This window comes from Apis laboriosa, unplaced genomic scaffold (genome assembly GCF_014066325.1).
Source record: "Apis laboriosa isolate Shangri-la unplaced genomic scaffold, ASM1406632v1 scaffold47_cov149, whole genome shotgun sequence".
NCBI lineage: Eukaryota > Metazoa > Arthropoda > Insecta > Hymenoptera > Apidae > Apis > Apis laboriosa.
The window spans coordinates 2596950-2624616 of NW_025223437.1; the positions used below are offsets into that span (position 1 = coordinate 2596950).

At 31.2% G+C, this 27667-nt stretch overlaps 2 protein-coding genes across 5 annotated transcripts in view; one reads left to right on the top strand and one right to left on the bottom strand.

Moving 5' to 3' along the window:
- LOC122716656 (aminopeptidase N) overlaps positions 1-27176 on the bottom strand; it is a 39098-nt gene extending 11922 nt beyond the window's left edge. The window contains exons 1-2 of one of the 2 annotated variants that reach the window (XM_043939946.1): positions 27051-27176; positions 700-1063 (exon numbers count right to left, since the gene is read on the bottom strand). In XM_043939946.1, the coding sequence (XP_043795881.1) occupies positions 700-1050 (351 nt within the window). In that variant the 5' untranslated portion in view covers positions 1051-1063; positions 27051-27176. Of the gene's footprint in view, positions 1-699; positions 1064-3797; positions 4075-27050 lie in introns of those variants that run through there. The other variant, XM_043939945.1, reaches the window with a different exon arrangement.
- On the top strand, positions 9916-20896 carry LOC122716661 (organic cation transporter protein). Of its 3 annotated transcripts, XM_043939954.1 has the most exons (3): positions 9916-10307; positions 12050-12449; positions 17563-20896. In XM_043939954.1, the coding sequence occupies exon 3, from the start codon at positions 18143-18145 to the stop codon at positions 19838-19840; it is 1698 nt and encodes a 565-aa protein (XP_043795889.1). In that variant the 5' UTR covers positions 9916-10307; positions 12050-12449; positions 17563-18142; the 3' UTR covers positions 19841-20896. The 3 variants fall into 3 exon arrangements, with proteins under 3 accessions (XP_043795889.1, XP_043795891.1, XP_043795892.1); XM_043939956.1 differs by lacking the exon at positions 12050-12449; XM_043939957.1 differs by lacking the exons at positions 9916-10307; positions 12050-12449 and adding an exon at positions 14315-14445.
- Positions 27177-27667: the final 491 nt, after the last annotated feature.

Genomic DNA, 27667 nt, shown 5'->3' on the forward strand with positions numbered 1-27667 from the left:
CAAAGGACAAGGACGGAGATAGTAAACGATTAAAAATTACCTTTTTCTTTACGCGACGATATCTCGGGAACCGGAAATAGTATCGGGATAAATGAAAGAGCGTTTTAAAGAGCAAAGTTTCACGCTTCTAACGATCTTTTATTCGTTGATAAGAAGTTATTATCTTCGGAGTTACAGCGGTTCAAAGTTTTCTTAATTTTAATAAGATTAAAAATTATCCTTTTCTTTACAGGATGATATCTCGGGAACCGGAAATAATATCGGGATAAATGAAAGAGCGTTTTAAAGGGTAAGATTTCACGCTTCTAACGATCGTTTATTCGTTGATCAAAAGTTACTATCTTCGGAGTTACAGCGGTTCAAAGTTTTCTTAATTTTAATAAGATTAAGAATTATCCTTTTCTTTACAGGATGATATCTCGGGAACCGGAAATAATATCGGGATAAATGAAAGAGCGTTTTAAAGGGCAAGATTGCACGCATCTGATGATCGTTCATTCGTTATTATCTCCATAAGTTATTATCTCCAAAGTTACAACGATTCAAAAATATTTTCTTAATTTTAATGGATTTAAATTTAATCAAGTTTTAAGATAAATTACAATTGTGACAATTGTTCCCTTTCAGCGTCATTCACAGACTTCTCGCATAGTTGGAAATCGCTTCGCTCTCAGAGAAAGAGAAAGAAACATTTCATACCTCGCCATTGAACGTAAAGTTGCCAACTTGTATGAACGGTATGAGCCTAAGCTCGTAAGAGACCGGGACTATGGATCGCGGCAATCTGACGTCCAATTTTTTCTTTCCAAACGTGTCAGTGGGAAAAGCACGGCCTGATGTCGAGGTGGGCACATCGCTGCACGATTTGTCGACTTTCTCCTCGAGGCATGGGGCGAGATGGTAAACCAATAGTCCAGTCACAACCAGGGATATGAGGAAGGCAGCGCCCAAAAGGAAAGCGCCGCAAGGGGAGACTGTGCACCCTCTTTTACGTCCGAACGTTGTTGTGTGCGCGTCCATCATCGCCAAAACCTCCCGGGACTGGGTCATATCATGTGTAAACCTGGAAAAAAAAAAACGACGAGAAGAAAGTGAGAGCATTAGCGTCTTGATGGATAATCGATGATTTTGATAGAAAGTGGTGGTAATATTTTAGGACGAAGTTAACGTAGAAGAGAAAAATTACATATAGAAGTAAGATAGTTTCGGGAAAATTAAATGTTGTCGAAAAAAAAGCGATAATTTCATGATATTATTAACACAAGTTCTGTCAAAATATAATATACAATAATTGCAAACTATGAAGAATCTGAAACAAGTCATATATTATAAAATATATATATATACTACCGCAAATTTTAATAAATGTAATTATAATAAATTATTATAATTTAAATTAACGGGCAAGAATTTGTATAATACAGATATAATTCTCAAAATTTACGACAATATCGGAACATCGTTAAATATTATGGTTGGCAAAAAGAAAAGGAAAAAAAAGGAAAGAAAGAAAAACAAAAACGATATTAAACACGTTACATAAACTCTCGACATGGTTTTTTTCCAAACTATAAAACGTTCGAGAACCACGATTGCTGTCATCCGCTCATAAATAATGTTGATTTTACACCTGCCCACTCGTATTTGCTCGAGAATTCAATTCCTACGTCCTCCTCTTTCCTTCCTTCCTTTTCTTTTTCTTTTTCTCTTTCTTTTTCTTTTTTTTTCCCCCCCGTTTCATCCTTCAAACGTGTACGCGCGCACCGATGCGATTGTGATTAACATCTGTGACGAAATAGACGAAGGCTGTCATTGGAACATTGTCCCCGGAGAAACTTCCTCTCTCTCTCTCTCTCTCCGGTGTAAACAGGGTGAAGGCGACCGATCATTAAAAGTAATTTCACGTTGAGCACGCCAATGGAAAAAAACGCGCGACGATGCGTTTAAAACGGACGAGGAGAGGGAAAAAGAAAAGGGAAAAAAAGGGAAAAAGATTCCCTTTTCGATTGGTCCATCCGTTTCTTATTGATGAAACGAGTCAATTAAACGAGGGGATCGCAAATCACACCACTTCTGTTTGGGTAAAATCAATCTATGGGGACATCGATTGGCTCGATCAATACCATCGACTTGACACAATCAAGGTGTTGCGACAATCTTGTTGCGAATCTTAGCTGAATTAACGTTAACTATTTTTTGTTAATTCAATCGTCCTTTTTTATATATATATATGTATTTGATTTAATATTGTCTCTTTTTAGAGAATATAAATACGATGAGATTCGAGAGTAAATATGGTGAGAGTAAATTGCCATATATGGGGGGAAAAGGTGGATGAGAAAGAATTTAAATTATAAACGCGAATGTAAACGTTATTCGTGTAATATTTTAATATATTCTGTGTTTTGATTTTCGTATGTAAAAAAAAAAAAAAAAAAAAAATAGAAAAAAAAGAGTACGAGGATGTGTTTGGACGACTTTGAGTAATGTCGAAATTTTGTATTTGTGTGGATACGACGATACCAGAAATTTTCCGTTCACTCGAAATATCTTCGTTATTATATCATGGATCTCGTATCGATTATATTTTCAATCTTGTGTATATATATGTGTATATGGTATAGGACGATGTGTTTATAAATTTAGTGGAATTGTATGGTGATTACATGGTACGTGTAGTTGTTTATGCTTTTGACGCTACAATAACCTCGAAATGGATGTACACAATACAGTTGATGTGTTATGTAAATTGTAGAAATTAGAAATTAAATAGTAGAATTGGAAGGAAGTTTAAAAATTTTTATTTTTATATCTTTCGATTGAAAAAGAATTTGATTTATTACTTTTGTTCAGTTTTAATTTCGTGAAAGAACAAGAATAAAAATAAAATACATTTCTCGGTGATACGTTTGAATAAATGATCACAATAAATCACTGTATATTTAAATATAAATATTGTAATTTTAATAACGCATCGAATCTTTTTCTTTCGTTTTCTCTATAATAATATTGATAATATTTGCCACAGTTCGTGATTGTGTACATCGATGTAAATACGTGATTTCCTTTCCTCGAACCAGAACACAAATGACTACACAGCATGTCAATTACCATGAAAACTTTGCAAGAATTCTGTAGCGTGCCAAGTGTCGCAACGATTATACCGTTAATTCGAAACGTTTTACATAGTAATTTTATTACCATTTTCCATTGCCTAAGAATAAAATATTTAAAAAAGAATAAATAATATTTCACCATCCAAACATAATTCGAATAAGTTTCTTTCGATTTAATCGTTGAAATAATCGAGGAAAATCCATTCAATGTAAAAATTTGGAGAATAAGCACGACACATTCGACAATTTCATAACATTCAATCCCTCCAACTATGCACACTATTAAAATTCCCTGAATGTTGAATATCCATCGAAAAATTCCAATCTTTCAAAACTGATAAATTTCATTTCATTTTCTTCGTGGCAAGAATTTTTCGATTGAAAAACGAATAAATAAATTTCACGCAAAAATTCGTAGAATTCTACACGTTCAATTTTGCAATTTTTCGACCGGCGTGCAAATAGAAAAATCTCCCCAATTCGACGACAAATTTATACGCGCATTAAAAATATTATTTAACTTCTTCTGATGATACTGATAAAAAAAAAAATTCGATTACCTTACAACGGATTAAAAATTATTCGTATCCTCGCCGCCTCTACGCGTCCACGCATTACACGCAATCTACGTACCTTTCGAGACCATCACGCGCATCAAATTCCATTATATAATTTACCTACCATAAACGATGGTCACACCGATGCCCGCGTTTCACACAGGAAATCTTTCAAAATCTCCGCGGGTGCAACCCAATGAAATCGAGGGTGGCGAATGTAGGGGCGCGATGCTGTTCGAGGATGCGGACGAAATTCAGGTAAGTTTTCGAACGGATCGAATCTACGTGTGCCATCAACGATGGGCGGCGAAAGAGGATTGGGCGACGCGAGAAACTGCCGGTCGGCTCGACGGTCCGCGCGAGACTGCCGCGAATCGGCGCGCATTCCAGCTTCGCCTCGACTTCCTCGATCCACTCTCCTTGCTTGCATCCACCACGCTTCCTGCACGACCGATCGATTACTCGTCGATCGTCGTATCGCCTTAACCTCGCATCCTTCCACCTGCATACCGCCTTCCGGATCACGCGAAACCGTACAATCGTGCTCGTCGCCCGACAGGATGTCGCTGCACCGAATATAGCGTACAACGTATGAGTACCGTCCTTGTGTGTGCGCGCTTCTTGTGGTTAACCAAGAATCGTGGACCGAACCATCGATGAAATGAATTTTTCTTTTTCTTTTTTTTTTTTTTTTTGTGTGTAATTATTGTAGTTTAACATTTGATCGAGGATCAAGAAAATAACGCGGTATAAGTATTTGCTTTTCTTTTACGTGATCATTTAATTGTGGACTGGGTGTATGTAACGGTATATATATTTAATTTTTGCTTTTTAGATGAATTTTTTTATATATATATATAGTTATCGATCGAACAGCGAAGCAATTATAGTATGAATACGCCTAATTCGCTTTTCGAAGGAATTTTTTGTTAACATATATTGTTGATAAGATATTCGAGATATTTTGTGGAAATTAAATAGATTCATGGATGAAAGTAAATTTCATTTCCTTATCGAATTATATTATATTATCGCACGAAACATTATTCATGTTATATGAAAATTTTTATAAATTTATCGATCACTACGATATACACGCTTAAACGATTAATCAAAATCTGATATAATCGTGCAACCGTTCGTCACAACAATGTATAATTATTTTATTCTTGTCCACGAGATACGCGAGAAAAAAAAAAGAGAGGGAACGAGAAAACAAGCGCGTCGATTAATCGAACGTGAAATTATGATTTGAGAGGGCGCATAATTGTTCCAGTCGAATTAGAGCGCGACGGGAGAAGGGAGGGGAATTTATTTATTTTGCCTCGTAAATAACAATCGTCCACGGATTATTTGCCCAAGGCTGATGATGGTTCGTGCATATTCCTCCAAAGATTATTGAAACTGTAAACAAATCACGGGCAACGTGTCCACGTTCGACAAATAAATGGCAACGTGCTCAAGGCGGTATCCCATCGATCGATCGAGGCGTGCCATCCATGCCGGGTGTTCCGCCGAGCTTAGAGAATTCTAATCCCTGCAAATTCAACACGTCCACGATACAGTAGAACTCCATTTATTACTCGAATTCCATGCTGCGGATCGAACGAAATTTTTCTCATCGATCGAGGGAGTTCGACATAGGACAGGACGAAACCGAATCTGACCAAGTTTTGGATCGAGCAATTTTCTAATTTTACATACAGGAATGTATAACAATGTTTTGGATACTTTTTCGTTTTATTTTTATTTTATGTTATTCATCGATTAACAAAAATTCAAAATGATGTCATTATTTTTTAATTTTATGGAGGATCGTAAATTTTGAAATTTTTTATTTGCGAATACAGTGAGATTTCGAATGGATCGAATGGATATGGAGGGATAAAAGATTTTATTTTTACGATTCGTTATGGTTAAAATTTTTAATATCTTTTATACGATTTCGAACTAACGTGATTTATGGATACAGTTTCGATTATAAAAGTGAAGGAAACGCGTATTTCCGGAAGGAACATCGATATATATAATTTGTAATAATAAGATATGTCGTTAATAATATCGACAATAATATTTTTATAACTTTTGCTACGATAGTTTTAATCCAATATGATGTTTTTGAGACCAGAGATGGTAAATAATATTGTCGTTATTTATTATATATTTATGTAGCTTCGATAAAGATAGAGGATTCTATTTCTGAAATATATTCATGCATCGAGCCATATCATTATTTATATTTAAAAATAATATTTCAGAAAAAAAATTAATAAGAGAAGAAGCATCTATTTTTAATTAAAAATAATTGTATATGTGTTTTAAAATTATCTAAAAAAAAATTTTCAATAAAAATAAAAAAAGCAAAGAGGAAATAACGTTTTTGCTTCGTTTTTTATGAAACGTTATTTATCCTCGTTAAATCTAATTGTTGCTGTATGATGCGAAATGAATCATTGGAAATTTTTATAATCTACGTATGAAATAGAATTCATCTTTGTGAACTTCCGCCATGACTAATCTTTCTTACGGTAAAAAAAGAGAAAAAAAATTAGTTCCTATAAATTCTTCTTTAATAATCAATGATCTATTTCTGCTTAATTAAATATTTTGTCATTCAACTTCACATTTTATTAAAATTTTCTTAAAAAAATTCAATAACATGGGAGGAAAAAAGGTGAAAGATTTAATCAATCATTGGATGAGAAACAACTTGAGTTTAGTTAGCAAGCATCCAATACCTCCTGATCAGCAGGAGGTGGATAATTGATTCAGTTAGGCGCGTGCCCCTAATTGATTAAAATCATCTCTGTCACCCGCGGGTGTTCATGATATGTGAATCATTACATAGAACCTCATTCTAAATGTATAATAAGCAATTGACAAAAATATACATAACTGTATAAAATACAAAATTTCTCAATAGATATTTCGAATTCCTATTAAATTAATTCTTACTAAAGAAAGAAAAGCATCTCAAAAAAAATATAATAATAATACAATCTCGATACGAAACAAAATTTTAATTGTTTCCTTTATTGATTACATTTCCAATGAAACAACTTCAAACACCTCTTACGAATATCAAGATCGTCCAAAAATTTTATAAAAAAAAAAAAAAAAAGATACACATATAAATCTCGAGAATCGATTGAATTTAGATAATCGAACGTGTATTCGGGTAATCAAATTTCTAAAAGACATCGAATTTCTTCCCAAGCAAGGTTTCGAAGCATGGCATGGGGGTGGAATTAAAAATCCTTACGCGCGTATGTGCGCGTAATTCGACCCCCGTAGGACATGCCCCGTCTATAGGGAGAGGATTGGGTTACAGTTCATTGTGGTGTACTCTTACGGAACAAAATACCTAGTATTGTAACCAAGCGTGGCGAGTACTCGAAGGAGATTCTACTTATGGGCAGAGCGTCGAAAATTTGGGGGGCTTCTTCCGTCCGGAAGTAAGCTCGTTGCCAAGAGAATCGAAGCCTCGAAGTCTAATACAGATTATATTTTATAACCGATTTATTAAATTTTCTTCTTGTTGTCTTCCAATTGCAAGCAGAAGAAATATCGATCTTTCGTTGAAAAATCATGGAGGTTGATTGAATTAAGGTAATTAAATTATTTTTCTTTCATCCTTTGCCTCTATATTTTCTTAATAAAATAGCGAAATTATTTACTTATTATAATATCACAATTTTTAAGTATCGTTTAATCGTACTTTTGCGTGTCTAAAATTTAATACCGTGACAACAATAAAAATGTAAAATTTAACTACTTTGTCGTTACTTGTTGAAATATAGTGGTATATTATTTGTAGCCATCGTGTACATTAATCAAATTGTTCAGATGTAACGGTTACATCTAGTTAGAAACTATATTTATAATAATAGCAACTAGTGGTACAAGTGGTTCATCCAGGGATAAAAATCCAGGAAAGGAGTGATGCTATCGCGAAGATATTGATTATAATAATTTGCGAAAAAAAAAATTGTAAGCGATCGATCTACATACTCATCCGAGACACGAATACTTAAGGAAGTGAGTTATCACGATGACACTCGGTTCTCTGTATAAGCGATAAACCAATTATATACAGAGTGGAACTTAATTTAAAGTTTGAATAAAACTTTGAATAAGTATCGTGTATGATTCTGTAAAAGTAATAATTTAAAATAATTCATTTTTTCTTTTTTTTTTTTTTATGAAGATTATTAAACTTATTCTTCGAATGAAATCATATATATATATATTTTAACATCAATTATCGATTTAACTCGCCAATTTAAATTGCTTTAAAAAATTTATTTTCAAAGATAATTTTAATTTAAATTTTTCAAAATTTGCTTCCTTGTTTTTCGTATATATATATATATATATATATATATATATATATATCGAATTTTAGAAAATTCAAACACAAATTTTTCATTAAAAAATGATAATCCTTTACGAATAACATTCTGCATCGAATAGTTATCGATAAAATTCCATTTAAAAAAAAACAATTACAGACACAGACATCTTCATATATCTTCTAAACTTACGAAAAAAAAAAGAAAGTAATAATAAATCAAATTATATCAACTCAATCTTCAGCTTCCAGCTTCTTAGCTCTGACTCACCCTGTATATCCACCAGCGTCATTATCCACTTGCATCTCCCTGCTCCGTTTCTCTTCCATAGGCACGACGATTCTATGTATCGCGCACGCTTGTAAATTGCATAATCGGATAACTGCAACCGCTTTGACCGAATAAATAAACTCCAAGTCTTCGAAACTGGACTTTCATTTCAACGTTTTCTTCTCCTCTTTTCGTTCTTTTCATTCCCCCCACCCTTTTTCCATGATGTTTCTCACTTATAGAGAATAACGGGGACAATAGATGCGGCGGCAGATGTTGTCGAGACGCAATGATTTCGCAACTTGGCGGATCAAATCCGGGCCAGAAATCGCGGAGAAATGCAGGCCAACGGCGGAGATCGTTCGACCCTCTTATCTGACGTTTCTATATTTACAGGGGTCGTCGACATTGCGATTCGATATTACGATTCGTGTAATTGGAATAACGTTAAATTAATTATGATCTGGTTAGGTAAAATCGTTGCTTTCCTGAGTTCGTGCGTTCGAAAGTTCGTCGTCTCGTTTCGAAGGGGGAGATCTCCGAGTGAAAAATGTTCGCGATGATTAATCGTGAGAATTTTGGAATGCGTATAAAATGTCGTCCTATGTTGTTATTTGTTGTTGTTAACACAAAATTGAAAATTTGTTATTTTTTAAGAAAATTTTCAATCGTCACGTTGTTATTTAACGTGTCTCCTTCGATTTTTCGATATTTGGACGAGTTTAAAATTTTTGTTATCGAAAAGTTAGTTAAAAAAAATCAGATATCGAATAATATGGAAAATTTTAATTGTTGACATAAAAGGCGTTATTTATCTTCGAATTTTCGACAAGTAATTATTGACTGAACTTTTTTCTTCCTACTATATATGCCAAATATCTTTAAGTAAAAATAAAAAAAAAATTGTAAAAAAATTCATTCGTGGTTATTATTAGTTTATCAAGTAGATAATAAATAATACGTCAACAATGCATATGAAATACAATAGGATTTAAATTTCATTATCTCTATGACGTTATCAAGTAATGTAACAGATAGTATATTTGATTTTAATATATCAATATACTGTTGATATAAAAAAAAACATTTACAAAAAATATTATACTATATTATATAGAATTGGTATTTATAACTCTAAGTTAAATTTAAAAAAGAAAAATAGAAATATACTTTTTTATAAATTACATCGCAAAAAATAATACATTATTCAATATTGTAATATTAAAATTGTCTATTTCTAAAGCTAGCTTAAACTCTACAAATACTTTTTGTTAAATTGTTTTGTTTTTAAAGCTTATAATCTATATTCTATAATTATTTTTTACACATTTCTTTAAACGTTTTTTAGATACGCAAAATATTCATGTTCATAATATATGATAACAAATAATCGATAACTATGAACAATTATACATCAAAAAAATAAATAAACAAATAATTTCAATTTTGAATTCCTCATTACAATAATAATATCATTAAAAAAATATTATTATCCACTATATCATTAATACGATTATGCATTGACAACAAATATTTACATATTTCATGTATCAATAATATAACACATATATCTCAATAAAAAGTAAAATATAGAAAATTCATAATAATTTTCTAATCTAAACAACACAGTTACACTTTTCTTACCACACGAGAGATAATCTATCGATCCTCGACCTCATGAATACGATAACAATAGACACGATAGAGAACGAATAAATAAAGATATCAACGGGGAGGAAGATCGGTCATAAATTTGCATTTCAAACGCGAATAAAAACTTAATCCTTCTCGTGCCAACTACATAATTAGAGGAGAAAAATTTTGATTTCAATAGCGCCATGTCTTCGTTATCTCCTACCAATAAGAAGTACACGACTCGTTCGCCAGAGCGCCTCGAGGACTCGGTTTCGTGTCGGCAGACGGATGTCGTGCTTTCGGCTGTCAATCATTCCGCCGCTTCGTCCTCCACTATCACTTCACACTCTGACCAATCATTCTACCAACAATACACAGTGAGTACAATTTTCATTAACGAAATTCTCCTCGCATTACTCTTCGTCGAAATTTAAGCAAAAAGTCGAGGAACAACCACCACCACTTTTGCGTACGTTGCGTACGTTTCGTTCATTGAACCTTTGAAGCCTCGTCGTTGCACAAAATAGACGATCCTCGTGATTGAAAATTAATAACAGTGCGGACAAAAAAAATGGAGAAGTGCAAAAGATCGCGCGACGAAGTGAGAAAGTCAACGCGACTTGTCCAACCTCCTCGTGAAATTTTTTGGTGGAAAGGATTTCTTGGCGGTTATTTTTCTTTTTTTTTCTTTTTTTTTTTTTTTCCCCTCTCTTTCAATATAACTCTGCAACGATTGTGCGAGATACTGAACAGATATCGTTTCGATGGAATAGCAGACGATATCTCGTAGCAGGTTCACGATGCAACTTCGAAAATCCGTTTAAGCTTATTGGATCACGGCTAGCTCGGAATCACAGTCCAGGCGGGAGGTCCTCCGTTTAAAAATCCAATATTCCCTCGGATTGGTTTTCGAGTCAAGGCAATGGATCTCATCGATACCGAATTCATCCAAGGTTTTCTTCTTCTTCTTCTTCTTCTTTTTTCTTTCTTTCTTTTTTTTTTTTTTTCGTTCTCGATGAGAAGGAAATACAATTGTATCCGCGCGGTAATGTAGCTCGAGCTCGTTACACCGTTCTTCCCTTCTTTCCTCCCTTTTATGCGGCATGTTGGATTATACGAGGTTATCTAATTTTCCGGTTTTTGTTCATTAGTGAACGTGTTTGCAATGCAAATTGTGCGACGTGTGCACGTGTGGAGTGAGAGTAATTGAAATTACTTTTTTCAATGTCACTCGAAGGATCTTTGGTACTTTTTCTCATCCTCCATTTGAAAGAATTAAAATTATTGGAAATTTATTTCATAGATCGATCGAAATGTTCAAAATCACTTCTTTTCTTTTTTTAACAGGCACAAAGGAAAAGAATAAATCGAAGTTGTTTTCGATATTTATTATTATTCGAAAGGTCGTCACTCTCTTAATTAATCAAAATTTATCGTAAAACAATATTATTATTTTTTTTCTTTTTTTTTTTTTTATTAAGATATACACTTTTATAATACGATTTATAGTTAGATTCATCGCGTGTTGTCATTATTAATCGATGAACTCTTTCCAACGCTGACTAATCAGCATTCGTTATCAAAGGATAACGAATCCACACTGGATCCCACAACTGTCAACTATCAAGTATCAATCGTTTATTATAAAACAATTATAAAACTATACATAATAGCGGGACACCTCACATGTACGCCGAAATGCAAATACCAAAGCAAATTAAAATTATTTTTCTCGATAACACTGTACTGTTTGTTCCTAAAGTTATGTACACTGAAAACGATTAGGTAATAATCGCATTCTATCGTATTGGAGATATGTAGTCCAATAACCCGACGTCGAGGATTTGATAATTCGAAATTGTTGAAACCCGATTCAGTAGCAGCTTGATTATCTACTATGTATATATCATAAAAAAAATTTTTGTTGATTTTACGTATATTGATTCTAGATACATCAAATATCAAAGTTATATCAATATACGTAATACCTTTTAAAAAGAAAAACTAAATTTATTATTAATCGTGAATTAATATATTTTGAAAAATATTATTAAAAAAGTCTATATGTGTAATATCTTATCTTTTACAAATTTATTTATTTATTTTGTATCTATTCTAGATATTCCATTCTGATGAATCGAATTTAATATTCCATCGATAGAAGACACGATAACTTTTCCACGATACACTCGTAGATTAAACACCGGACAAATATTCGTGTGTTTGAAGTACTCGAAGAACGAAACGGAATAAAATTACACGTGATCTAAGATCTTCGGTGGTGGACGACTTTCTTTATAACAAACATGTCAGTGACTCCATACTTCTCGATACAAGGCGCACCTTCTTTCCATCAATTAATCCCGAGGTTAAAATTAGGAACGTTGGATAATTGGTGAAGGGGCCATAACGAGCTTGAAAAATTGGCGCTGCTCATCGTTTAATTGAACGTCGTTCGCCTTTATTTCTACCAGTGAACAAGCGTAGCGAACGACAGTCGTGTGCTCGAATTCGAAACAGTAAGTTTCCGACGTTTAATTCTTCTTTTATTGAACATTTTTCTTTTTCTTTCCTTTTCTCTTCATTTTTTTTTCGTACGAATATCATAAAGTTGTACACAAATACACGAATATATTACGATAGAGTCACGTGTTTTTACGTCGAAAATATTTTTCTGAGAACCGAATTCAAGAAATAACGAAAATACAGTTTCTCTAAAAAAATAAATCTCGTCTGGAAGAAAATAATTGGCCACGTGGGATATCCGATAATTCTGTAACCGTTGTTTAAAAGTATTTTGCGATATCTGTACGAGGCATTTGTTGTTTACTGAACAAACATATAATGAGAACGCATAAAAATCGATCGATTACACGTATTACATACATACGAGGATGAAAATTTATTTGAGAAAAATCAACGTTCATAAGGATCCAATCAATTTTCTGTATTTTTTAAATAATTTCAAATTTACAAAATCGATGATTTAAACACCTTCTATTTTCGTATGAATTATAAGATACGACGTTGAAATTCGAGTACAATCATCATAGCCCGCAGAATTTGATTGATATTCTGGACACGAAGTAATATTAACTTCGTACAGTTTGTCCCCCAATTCTATTTAACGATCTCGTGTAATCTTTGAAATTCGAGAGTAGATTATACAGATAATATATTATACAGATAAATATTATCTGTGAGAGTACTTTACACGAATAGATTTTTGTGTAATCGAAACGCGATAAATGTGTTATTCGTTCATTGTTCTTCTTTGATCCGTCCATTTTTCGAAAAATTTCCTCCGTGAAAAGGCTACGAGTTATTTCGATAACGATTAACCCGTGGTCACTAGCGTGCATAATGGATATTGCACGTATTGTATAAACAAGTACGTACACTACCATTCAAAAATATAAGTGGAGAAATATAGGAATTGCAGTTTCAATTTTGAAAAAAGCAAATTTTATGATAAAATTTTAAGTTTAAACTTTAATTTCAATTTTCAATTCGTTGAAGTTTAACGATTAGGAATTGCGTATATTTTAGATTAATAAACGATATAATTAAAAGAAAAAAATTATTAAAGCAAATTATTATATAAATAACGTGTGCAAAATAAAATAATGTTAATTGGAGATTCCTGAGATAAAGCAATATTTTTCATTGAAACAATTTTCTTCTTTGGGGGAAATTTCACTTTAAAATTCTATATTATGTAACATTCTTTGTTAAAATTTACTTCTTTGTTAATTTTAAGTAATAATTTCTAGGAGAAAATTATATTTGAAAACACGAAAAGTTGATGAAACTTTGTTGATCTCATCCTCTCGAAGAAATTTCCTGTCGACAGAAAATTTTGTTATCGAATTTTTCAATTATAAAATAAATTTCCTTATGTACGAAAATTTTTGCCCTTCGTTGTACTCGAAAATATATGCATATATCTCTCTATATTTGTTTTCATATAGTTCATATATATAGTTTAAATTAATTCTTTTACGAAAATACATGGTCTGTGATCTGCCACGATGTAACAATGGGAGCAAATAACAAACAACGAAGAGTTAACATGTATTTAAGCCAATTGAAAAGGCAATTAAAAATATCACAAGGGATTAATTTGTTTGATAAAATTCACCGATGTTGTTGCAAAAATTCGATACTTGTGAACGCTAATGTACATCATCAAAATGATAATTCATACGGGGAGACAATGGAATAACTCATTCTGCACTTTCCACTTCTAGCACGCAGGTTCACTGTATACGATTTCAATGCGATTAAATGATTTTCTTCTGCATAAGAGATAGAACGATCATCGTATACGACTCAGTTCATTTCTGGGATACCAAATAGAAAAAAATATTACGCGTGATTGAAACAAAAAAAAACAAAGAAGAAATTTTCGCGGTGGCAACGCACTGTGACGTGAAAGAAACGAAATTAAGTTACGAAATGCAAAAATTATGTTTTTCGTTTAAAATGAGAGTGATTAGTGTACCTGGTTGAAAGGTATGAATAATTTTTTTTTTTTGTTGATAATCACAAAAGATGACCTCGAACGTATATTTTCTATGTGTTCTTTACATATCTAAAGTACATATTTGCTAATTTTGTTTCAAATTAATTCATTCATTACACGTATATATATTTGTTATTTATACAAAGTAATGCATTATCGCGAAATTATTTTCAAAAGTGTCAGTAATGTAATATCTATAATTACTCAAAATATAGAGTATAATTTGAAAAATAAGACAGACAATATTGCTCGAAAGAAGACGAAAGTTAAGAATAACAAAATTTTGAAGATTTTATTTTTTAGGAAAAATGAATTTAAAAATACAGGAGCAATGAAATTTTATAATCTATTTTCTCAAAAATTGCCATTCTCTTTGATTTATTTTTGTACAAACAAATGATCCCTCTTCGTCTCGATTTTTTAACACACTGTGTATATCGCGTGAAAGATGTGTATCCAAGTTAGTTGAGTAGAGTCACTAGAAGTACAATTGTGAAGTGAAAGTCTTTGCATCGAGTTTGACTTATGTTGCGGAGTATCGCGTTATTAATTAAAATTTATTATTCCATGATTTCGAATATATATCGAGTATATAATAAATATTTTATTATATTATCATTAAATAATTATCAAAAATAATTTTTTGAAAAATTTATCGAATACGATAGATACAAAAATTACAGATATAATGATTCAAAAATTATTATAAATGTGACTTTAAACTTACTTCAAAAAGATTAACATAACTCACATGATATTGAATGATATTTCTTATATTCACACGTCATCCATCCGAATGGAAATAGACACAGAATTTCCGGTGATACAAAGATTGTATCACAATCTTTTTTTCTTCTCTGTGGAAGAAGAATTATTTTAAAAACACTTGTTACTTCTCACAGATAAATTTTAATCAATCGGCCGGCAAGCTGTTACAATAAACACCCTATATATTAATAGCAATCCTCAGAGCGAAGCGAAGAAAGGTCATGCCTGTGGAAAGGAAAGTCACATAAATTCTTTGGGCAGAGAATAAGTAACAGTAGTGTGGTATCGTTACGAGTGGATTCTTTTAATTTCGAATGTATCGAAGCTTATCTAAAAAAAAAAAAAAAAAAAAAGGAAGCTATAAAATTAAGGGATCTATTTCGAAACAACTAAGGACTGTAATCAAACTCTCGCGATATCCGTATCCATCTTTGGTATACGAACGATAAGGCATCGAGCGTACAAGCATGTCAAGATTATTATGAGAACACCGCTTTCAGTTTGATATTGCACGTGCTGCGAGCGGTTTTAGAACTTATTTTGCAGTGTAGTGTTTCATTCGAGAATAGAGAGAGAAATATAATATCTGAATAAATAAATTAATATTGTAATTAATAATATAAGAATAATAAATAAAAATCGAAATGTAAGATAAAATATTGTTATTGTTTAAAAGTGAAGATGAAAAGAAACAGTGGTGGTGAACAATAGTTATTTCGTCGTGGAAAAATAAAAGTTAAGTTTATAAATTTTTATATATGTTTAAGATTTAACTAAAAATTATCGAATAATCTAATAATATTTTTTTTTTCTTCTGTTATTTTGCAAATTTAATATAAACAAAAACCAGTAATTCGTATCAACAAAGAAAAAACTTACTTCTCTTCTTAACAATATCTCGTATATATTTAGTGGTAAACAAATCCGTATCGATAAGAAGAAACCAGAAGGAAACTTTAGAAGAGATTAAAAATTGTTTATAAATTCATAAAAAACAAATTATAAATCTGGAATTCGTATTATCGTGGTAATTTAAATATTGTTAAACTTTTGTATTATTTTTTTATTTAAATCTGAATGTTATATCATTGGAAATAATTTAAAAATGCCAAATTGAACATCGATTATTTTCAGAAATTGAAATTGATTATTTATTGAACAAAAATTTTTCCAATATCGAGCGAATGTTAATTTTAAAACGAAGATTAATATATTCTTAATATATAGAATTAAAAATAAAACACGAGGCTATCTAACAATTTATAATATACACTTGACCACTTCCGCCTATATTATATCTGCATATTGTCTTATTCGATGAACCAATTGTCTATCTGTGGCATGTGGTCACTTTGAAAAGACGAAGTATTGTCGAGTGCTAGAATAAATATATCTTACATCGAAATTAATTAATAAACTGTTTCGAAATAATTTGAAACGTCATTTAACCATAAAATAATATTTTAAGAAGGAAAGAATTATCAAAGGGATAATACGTATTCTAAATCATTTTTAAAAATTTACTTCGATACATCGAACGTTTTATTAATAATAGTCAATATTTTAATTTTTAATTTATATTTTGATTTTAATAATTCGATATTTTTATCACTTATTATATTTTCTCGACCTATTTTTACGTATAATATTTATAATTTCTTGAATCAATCCACACGATAATACGTCATATTTATCATGTTACAGAACCTGATAGATTCAGTAAATATATTACTTAAATGCTGTTTACTCTCCCATTTCGATCAATCGAAGTCAGTTTTACCCCATCCTTCCAAGTTTCTAAGTGAAATGAAACTAAGTGAAAGAAATAAATATATGTGAAAGACATTAACTTTTCAATACTTGAACTAATTTTTTTTTTACACGTTGTTTACTTAATTACAATAATTATCTATCACTTTTCAGAATAATTATCGAAAATCTATTTTAGAAATAAGATTCAGAATTTTCTTATGTATTACTTATAGATACAATCTATCAATCTTATTCTATAATATTTAATTTTAACAGAAAACTTTTGGTTATCTCAAATATAATTTTCCAAAATAGTTATCAAATTATTATAAAATCAAATATTTCAAAAATCTATTTTTAGAAATAATATTCACAATTTCACACGTTACTTATTGAGCATTCCATATTGTTCAAATCAATTTTCCGTATATAATTAGATGTAATTAATTCTAACAAGAATCGAATCGTCCCAATTTTATAATCTTCCAGAATAATTTATTAATGTAACGTTATAATCGTGAATTATTATAAAATCGAAGATGTTCGAAGATTTATGCCAATAACATTCATATTATTTTTATTTTCAGAAACCTACTTTCCGCCATATCGAGCATTATCACCGGACAAAATTCTTAGAATCGGTATTTCAAGAAGAAAATCTGAGGAGGAAAATAAGCGGTAACGGTGCGAGGACGACCGCAAATTTTGTAAAAAATAAATCCAACGCATTCTCCAATGGACAGTACAATCCGCTTCAGTCGGTTCAGTTCGTTCTGCCCACAGTTCCACTCACGGTTATCCAGTTCTCCGTGAGCATTAGAACAGTACAGTTCATATCTTCACGCGATTGCATTACTTTCAACTTTGCAGCCGACAATTCGTCTCATTCATCCTGCGTTAGACGATCTTCGCGTTGAAATTAACGAAATTTGTGAGTTTTTTTGTGCGTGTATTTTTTTTCTCTTATATCTTAACTATTATAAAAAGAAGAAGGAAAGGAATAATTAGAAAAGAAAAATCCAATTTGAAATACGAATATCCAAACTACGATGTCCACATTAGAATCGACAAAAGTGATCTCGATCTGAACCAAGTGCAAGAACATTGTCGCGATCATCGGATAAATAAACACGAAAACGAGGTTCTTCAAGATCGAAAGGAGGAAAAATGGCGAGCGTGGACAATAATCTGGAGGAATTGATGAGCCATCTCGGGGAGTTCGGTAAATATCAATTCTGGCAATTCTCTCTTCACATTCTGGGCGCGTTGACGGCCGGTCTGCACATGCTGACGCTGTTGACGGTGGCCGCTGTACCACCCCACAAGTGCAACGTGCCCGGGATCACGTTGATCGCGGATCCCAATAACCTCACGACAACCTCGAATTCGAGCGTGGACAATTTGCCCCGAGCCGTGGACGCTTGCTACTACTTGGACGGGAACAACGAGACGAAGGAATGCGACTCGTGGACCTACGACACCCAATACTTCCAATCGTCCCGAGGCATGGAGTGGAACTTGGTCTGCTCGCGAAGATGGATGGGCGCCCTTGCCCAATCCTCCTACATGTTCGGCGTGTTCATCGGTGCAGTGACGTTGGGCAGCCTTGCCGACAAATACGGTCGAAAGATAATATTCTACGTGTCTGCGATCGCCCAACTCGTTCTTGGAGTGTCAGTCGCGTTCGTCAACAACTACCACCTGTTCCTCGTGTTCAGATTCTTGTACGGGATCTTCGGCTCGGCGGGCGCGTACATAACAGGATTCGTGCTCAGTATGGAGCTGGTCGGAGCCACGAAGAGGACCGTTTGCGGGATAATGTTCCAGCTAACTTTCGCCGTTGGTTTCATGCTGGTTGCGATTTGGGGGGCCGTGATCAAGGATCGTATGTGGTTGCAGATCGTTTACGGGCTTCACAGCGCCCTGTTGGCGGGCCACTGGTGGCTGATGGACGAGTCGCCCAGGTGGTTGTGGGCCCAAGGCCGCGTCACCGAGGCGCTCGCGATCGTGCAGAAGGGTCTGAGGATGAACGGGACCGACGTGGACATAGACGCCGCGAAATTGATCGGGGAGGGGAAGGCACGAGGGCACGTGGATCGAAGGGAGAGGTCTTACGGTGCTTTGGACCTGTTCAAGACGCCCAATCTGCGCAAGAAGACGTTGAACGTGTGCCTGAATTGGTTCGCCAACTCGATCGTGTATTACGGGCTGTCTTTGAACGCGGGCAACCTGGTCGGCAATCCCTTTCTCATGCTGTTTCTCAGCGGTCTGGTCGAGATGCCCACGTACGTGATGATCTGTTTCCTGATGGATAGGTTGGGGAGAAGGTGCATGATCACCTCGTTCATGTTGATCGGCGGCGTGTGTTGCATAACAGCCGCCGTGATACCCGGAGGATCGGATTTGACGAGGACGGCGATCGTCGGGATCGTTCTGTTCGGCAAGTCGAACATATCGGGCTCGTTCGCCGTTATTTACAATTACACAGCCGAGTTGTTCCCCACCGTGGTGAGGAACACGGGTTTGGGGATAGGATCGATGTGCGCTCGTCTAAGCGGCACTTTGACACCCGCCATAATGCTGTTGGACTCGTTGGATCCCAAAGTGCCCGCCATTCTCTTCGGTTTCATCGCGCTTGTGTCCGGTTTCCTGTCCATGTATCTGCCCGAGACGGTGAACCAACCGATGCCCGAGACCATAGAGGACGGGGAGAATTTCGGGAGGCACGACACCTGCTTCGCCACGTGTTTCGGCTCGGATAAAAAAGGCAGGTCTACTTACGAAGTTAAGTTGAATCAATTGGCGGAGAAGGACGAGAAGGAGAGGTTGAATCAGGGTGAAAACGCTAGGGAGTATTCCTCTTGAAATGTAAATGTGGTGGGAGGGAGTGGGGAAATGATGTAAATGTAAAATGTCGAATGTAAATGTTGCAGAATTTTTTTTTTCTTTTTTTTTTTTTTATTATCATTATTCATTGTGAAAAACATTTTGATGATTCGCGTCTATGAATTTCTAGATTTTCGTAATTGCAACTGGAGAAATCCAATGTTGTGAAACGATGCAACGGCTATTATTTACTGCGCGTTTTTATTTTGCTTTAAATAATGCAATAGTTCAATAATTTGTTTACGATAATTTGAAATGTTTTTCTTTTAATTATTTTGTTACAGAAAAATTCCGCAGCGTTAATACGGCCACTGTTTGACGTAAAAATGTTTTTTGTTGTGTACTGTGTGCAATTTAAAAAAAAAAAAAAAATCGAAGAATATTGCGACACGTCAAAAATTAATTTTTAAACTTATCTTTTCCATTTTTCCACTATCTTTTAAATTTGAAAGAGAGGCGAGTTCACTAACGATCGTACAATTTTTATGATTTTTTTTTTGTTACTAGTTCATTCTACGTTCCTAGTACGTTCATTGCTGAAAAAAATAATATATGAAAAAATTTTATTCGATACGATTTCAAATTTGACGCGAATATTGTTACGAATATTCTCTTTGCGATTTCTAATTATATATTTTTTACATTTATCACGCGCATGATAAATATAGGTAATGACTCGAATGGTATGCAATGAATATATTTAAAAGGATTTAACAAAAGACCTATTGTTCCTATTCTGCTATTTTCTATTTAGTGTGTGAAAAGATACGACAAAGAATTTATTGTTCTTAAAAAGAAATGTATGCATCTGCAAAGAAAGTACTAAAAAGACTGAAATTTCTAAAAATTATTCAAATCAAAATCTTTTTACGAAAAATTCTTTGGAAGATACTTATCGAATATCTATACACTTGTAATTAATAAAATAAATAAAAATTTTTAAAATTTAATTTTCAACGTTAAAAAATACAATGACGATAAGATTGAATAAAGAGAAATTATATTTTTTATATCTTGCAAATGTAAATAATAACAATTTTTGGCAAGAATAAATAACTCGATAAGCAATTTAATATGTGATCATTTTTCATACACTTGTTATATTTTTAATAATAAATAAATCTTCATTGCCGAGTATAAAATACATATTTTTTCATCAAATACGAAGTATTTTTCTAAAATATTTACAAATACGATATTTATAAACAACATAAGCAACAAAATGGTAAATTTCTAAATAATAAGTTGTCTTTTAAATAATAAAGTGTCTTAATAAAATTATTTACTAAAAAAAATATTTTTTATTATTAATTTTTTTACTATACGTGTATTTTTTTTTTTTTAAATTTGATTGCTTATAATAAGTTTTTCCTGTTATTACATACTATAAATAATGAAACTAAATTACGTTTAAGACTATTGCATAATTACATCACACTTATATAATTTCTTTTATAAATAATTCATGCACGTATCTGTAAAAAATTTTTATTCATTACAAGATCCATAATTTAAAAAAAGTAGTACATCCTAACTCTTGTTATTAATTCTATTATCGTTGTTACGATATACATATGATTAGAATAATTTCAATTAGATTTTAATATATTTTAAAGTTTTAATTTTTAAAAATAACGATTCAATCTTATTTTATTCTCCGAACTTTGAAATTAATTTTTCTTATTGTTCTCTCATTGCGAATAATTGAAATAGATTTCGTAAGAAGTAGAAAAAGTTTTCGAATACTATTGCATTGAAAAAGTACTATTGCGTAATTGTGTAACTATCCAGTTGCCTCATTGCACGTGCAACGCCATTTCAGTCATCGAACGTGTTCAAATAAAATATATGAAATTATTAAAATTACAAACATTAAACGTAAATAAATTAATTTGTGGCAATTATTTTGCACAAAAATCTTGCTTTACTTTTAAATTTTACACGGCTTGCAAGAAAATATTATCGTATAACCATTTTTTATTTTTTCTTTTCTCAAAAAATTACCCCATTTTAATTAAAAATTACTCTGATCATTTGTACGTCTTTTTTTATAGATGTAAAACGTCACGTTTCTTGCTCTTAATTTTGTGGAACAATTGAAAAGTATTGTTCGAAAAAGAAAAACTTTTCTTCTTTCCCTTCTACACTCGTGATCCATTGAGCAAGGTCTAGGTCATGGACTACTGATCTCTTTCTTTGTACACATCTATGTAGTACACTTTCTACGTATATTGAAAAGCGCATACGTACATAGTAAGTAGAAGGATTTTTATCAACATCTATGTCACGTTCTCATCGATAAAGTTGAATTTGTGCTCCGATTCTTATGCACACATGTTTAAGAGGAAAGTATTTTCTTTTGCAATTCAATCACGTTTTTATGCTCCGCTCCTTAATAAAGATGATTCGCAAAATCAAATATAATATTTTATTGACAAGATTTAAAAAATTCCATATAAAAATTTATTTCTAGAGTAATATCAATAATTGTAATAATGGTAAAATTAAAATCATGAATGAAAAATAAAAATGTCGTGTCTCGATCTAATTTACAAATTTGGATTACTATTTTTTATTTTATGAGTTCTTTTTTTTTGAGCAAATTTATATTTGTACTTTTAAATTCTTTTTAATCGATGATCAAGATTTCTTCAATCTTCAATCATCAAGAATATAAAAATTCTTGAAACAAAATATACAAAGATTTTTTTTTATAAATAGGAACTGTACATAATTAATTACATACAAAAATTATAACTGCAATCGCACAGTTTCCTTCCTAATGGATATATCATTGGTAAGAAATATTTACATTTATTAAAATATTTATTAGTAAAATATAATAATTGTTTTATCGTACTTCTTAAAAATATATTATGTGTTATTTAGGCTAAGAGAAGTTTTTTCTATTTCTATGTGTTTCTACTTATGTTATATTGAAATATTTGTGTTCTATAATATAACAAAACAAGATATGATGTTTATTAAACAATGTTATTAATTACGTTGATATTACTAATAAATATTAGTATACTTATAAATATTATTAATATAAAATCTTTTTTACTTTCTTACATACTATTTATTATCGTACCACCATATCAAGAATATCTATGAAACAGGTTAAATATTCTAAAATTTTATTTCATTGATAAATCGTACAAAATAAAAACACAAAGATATAAAAATATATATTAAACTGGCCAATCCGAAATTTTTCAAAGAATTTGATAGAAAATTAAAATTACGATCAAAATTGCTTAATATTTATTGTAATATCTCAATATTTTATATATAGTATTTTATAAATAATTAATTCAATAGAATTATTAATTCCATTCATTGAGAATTATTCTTCTTTCTATTATTTTTCAAAAAAAATGTCAAAAATTAATTAACAATTTGATTGGAGAAGAAAATTATTTCTGCTTATTTCTTTAGTATAGTATCTTATTTCTTTAGCATACTAATAAAAATTCTTTCTTTTTAACGATATTATATTATTTTTTCATTACACGCACCAATTATTTCTTGCTCCATGCATGATGAACGATGTCTGTATAAAAATATTGATTTCGATATTCGTGAGTATACTCTGCGTGTTAAATGTAAATTTTAATTGACTAAGACGATAGAATTGAAATTTTCACGATTCGAAACTATTTTATTACTTTAACTTACTAATAAAAGGATTCTAAAATTATAAAAAAATTGGAAGATCATTAACAATTTTACAACAAATTTATATTAAAAACCTTTATACGCAATATTGAAAATTTCTTTTCAAAAATATAATAAAATATACCCTACGTGATACGACTTTGATTAATATATCCAACTTAATTTCCTTTTATTATATTTGTTATTAAATTTTAATTAATTATTTTTATTATCTCATTATTATGTTATTAAAGATTTTATTAATATGCATGAAGAACAAATGAAAAGATTTTTTTTTTAATTAAAACAATTTTTATATTTTTTATTAATCTTCTAATTTTTTACATAATAAACCAAATAATTTAAAAATAATTTGTAGTTTGTTCCTTTCGTATATTATATTCTTGCTTATTTCTTATTTTTAAATCCATATATTATATTTCAAATTATTTTTAGTTTTAATTTAATATTTATTGGTAAAATATATTCAACTGAAATTCATTAAATTGTCAAAAGTATCAAAATTATCGTCTAAACATTATTTTATGGAATTTATACTTCAATGAATTAATCCAATCCATTAAGTTAATAAAAGAATGACAGCTTATGCAAGCACAAGTCATTAAGTTTCAGTTTTATTCTCTAGTCATCATTGCTATATTTTACTGTAACTATAAACTTCTTCGCGTTACATTAAGCCAATTTTATGTTAGGATATATCACGCATTGCTGAAACGATAGATACGAGATACGTGTGTAATTACCATAACGAGATATTCGAAATTAATCACTGCATCCAACCTATAAAAAAAATATTTCTACACCATTTCCTTCTTCCTTCCTTCTTCCGCATCAGAATAATAAATCTTAATAATATATGTTAAAAGAAAAAGAGTGAAAACTTTGAAAAATATTCTATATAAAAGTAAAAATACTTTTTTTCTTTCTTTCTTTCTTTTTTTCTTTCTTTCTTTCTTTCTTTCTTTCTTTCTTTTTTTTTTTTTTTTTTTTTAGTGAAATTTCACGCGTTGGAACTATTAAAAAGAAATAAAAAATAGTAGGGAAAAAGGAATAATTTTCTTCTCACAACTTAGTAAGAACAACACGACATCACAATGAAGAACAATACAGTAAACTTTTTTTATCGCGGTAAAAGTCGTAGAAAATTGTGGAAATTTCATTCTCGAAGTTGTTTTGTATGGATGTTATTTAAATGATAAAAAATGTAAGAAAAGAAGGATTTTAAGAAACCACAATTACTGTACAAAATAATAATAAAAAAATTGACAATCCTACATAAATAATTGACTTTCTGAGACACGAAACAAAAACAAATCAAAGCTTTTTTTCTTTCAAGATTCCCCATTTTCCACAGAAATACATTGCACACTCCAATTAATTTTTCAACTAGAATATTTGATTTAGATTTAATAATAAGTTTAAAAAATAGTATTCATAATTTTATCAAAATAATACTTTTAATTTTATTATAATTAATAGTATAATTAAAAATAATAATAATTTTAATACTATGTTGATGATTTTATGTATAATGTACGTTTAATGTACAAGAGAACAAGTTAGGAAGTCTAACTTGCTCCTTTGCGAACTGTATAATCTCATTGCACGCATACAAGGTGCGACGAAAAATATTGTACAACAATACAGGAAGTGACATCAATATGGAAAGCTCTTAATAAGGAAAGAAAAGAAATTTCACTTCGATTAATTTTCGATTAATTTTTACATAGGAAATCGCTTCCTGTCTTTTTGTGCCATTATTTTTGACTGCACCCTGTATATGAAAATCCTTCACTATCTCACGTCGGAGTATCTGTTTAAAGGTGAACGACCCAAGTCCACGATATCAAACGTTGATAATATTTCCCTGAATTTATTTCGAATTTCGATTGTTTTATAATAAAATAGAAGATTCGAACGAAAATTATCTTATATTTATCGTTTAACGTCGTGCTATTGGAAATTTTTCATTCATAGGAAATTTTAAAATGTATGGGGATGGAAATCTGATTCATTTAAAGAATTCAAAAATTGTTATTTCTAGTATTTATGATGTGCTTCAAATTTTAGTTCATTTACTAACTAAATGTATTGTAAAAATCTATAAAATAATTTTTTGCCTAATTTTAATAAATAAATAAATTTCAAAATTTGAAAAGTTAAGTTCTATTTTTAGCTTATTCAATATTATGTATTAGAATTTTATCGTTATCTTTTAAAATATTATCTATTTTCCAAATAGAAAGAAATATTCAATGTTCCATTTTATTGTTTAAAATTTTTAACGTTGTAATTTTAAGAAATAGTAGTATAATGAAAAATAATACGAAATAACCAAATGATTGTTGAAATATTTTTAAAATGAAATTTCGTTTAAAGAAGAACATATTTCATTTGTATTCTCAATATGTTTCGAAGGTTATCGTGCTAATTATGCGAGGCACGTTGACTAAACAGAACTTAAACAAAACTTAGAAATTTCTATTTATTCGCGAGTGTAAGCGTCATTCCATGTATAGCGTGTAAAATTAAAATCACATATTTATATACTGATCGTCAAGAATAAAATCTATTTGATATTCGAACATCATTCTATTTTTATTTATATTCCTCTAATTAATATGATAAATAATTTCAGATCGATTCCTTTATTTAAAAATTAAACGAGTTCTCGAGACATGCATAACAAATCGCATAACAAAATTAATTTTACTAAATTCAAATTAATTCGATGAAATTCTTCTTCCAAAATAAAATAATAATATAAAATATTCAACTCGAAGAAATTCTAAATAACTTATGTAAATTCATTTATTGTATTATACAAATTGTATTACCAGATTTCTGTTTTTAATAAAATTTTATGAATACGTAAAACGTAATGAATTATATGTACACGATGCAATTTGTTTCAGCAAAATTCAAGAGAGTGAAATCAACGGTTAAAATTTCATTTGCTTTTCGTCCAATTCATTTCAGCAGATAGAAAAAAATTTTAATACCAGTCAAGTTTCTGTATCATGCATATCTGCTAAAAAAAAAAATAATCTCAAATGAAATTATATTTCAGAACACACACAAATAAAAACTGAAACTTTGATTTCACCACTGAAGAATTTTTCCATCAAAATTTACTTCGTATTATAATCAGATTATAATCGTCAATTTTCAATAAATTCGTATTAAAGAAATTTTCACGTTTTTACCACAAAATTCGAATGTAGAAAAATTTATAGAATACGTGATACGAAATGCACGAAAATAAACGAGCCACGGTATCGCAAATAAAAAAAATTTCTTCTTCGTTTAAAAACCATTTCTTTGAAAGTCTTGCACGAGTTGCAAATCCATTCAAAATTCGATTAAAATCTCTCGAACACTCGCGCCAAAAATTAATTTTCCACGGAAAATTGAAGAATGCGTAGAGAAACGGGATTACGACACCGGTCGATGAAATTTGGCGAGGATCAAATGGTGCGTGTGCACACGTGTGACAGTGTATACTCACCTGTGTAGTCGAGATAAACACGCGTCGAGCCACGCCAAACGGATGAGAGGCGCGTGGTGGCCGCGCACCGTTCACGAACGCGTCACACCGACTGAACCTACGCTCGCCGATTGAGGTGCGGAAAATCGTTGCACAAGCGCGCGCAACTCCCTCGGGCTTCTCCCGATGCCATGCCGATGGAAAATCCTCTCTGTTGCTTTCTTCCTGAGAGGAGCCGTTCAAAATTTCGCCCTGATCAACCGAGTGCAAACGAATGGAAACGAAGTGGATAGAGGTGAGACGTTCTTTTTGTAGTAGTCTTTTTAGAGGATCTTTTGGAGTGAGATATATTTGGAATTTTACGTGAAACCTTTGGACGATCAATTTCATACGAATCAATCGAAATTTCGTGATATAATACGATAAATTTCGTAATATAATCGAATGAAGAGAAGGGATGAAGTGGAGAAAGGTAAAAAGATGTCTTTTTTGTTTTTGGAGTAGAAGGTTTTGAGGTAGTTGGAACTTAGATTGAATTAAAAGGAAATGGATGAAATGGAAAAGATAAGGAAGATGAGATGTTTTGTTTTCAGAATAATAAAATAAGTAATAAAGGAATAATTTTAGGAAATTTTATA

What these genes read in the sequence shown, in the direction of transcription:
- LOC122716661 (XM_043939954.1), top strand. Translation starts at nt 18,143, where the DNA reads ATGGCGAGCGTGGACAATAATCTGGAGGAATTGATGAGCCATCTCGGG.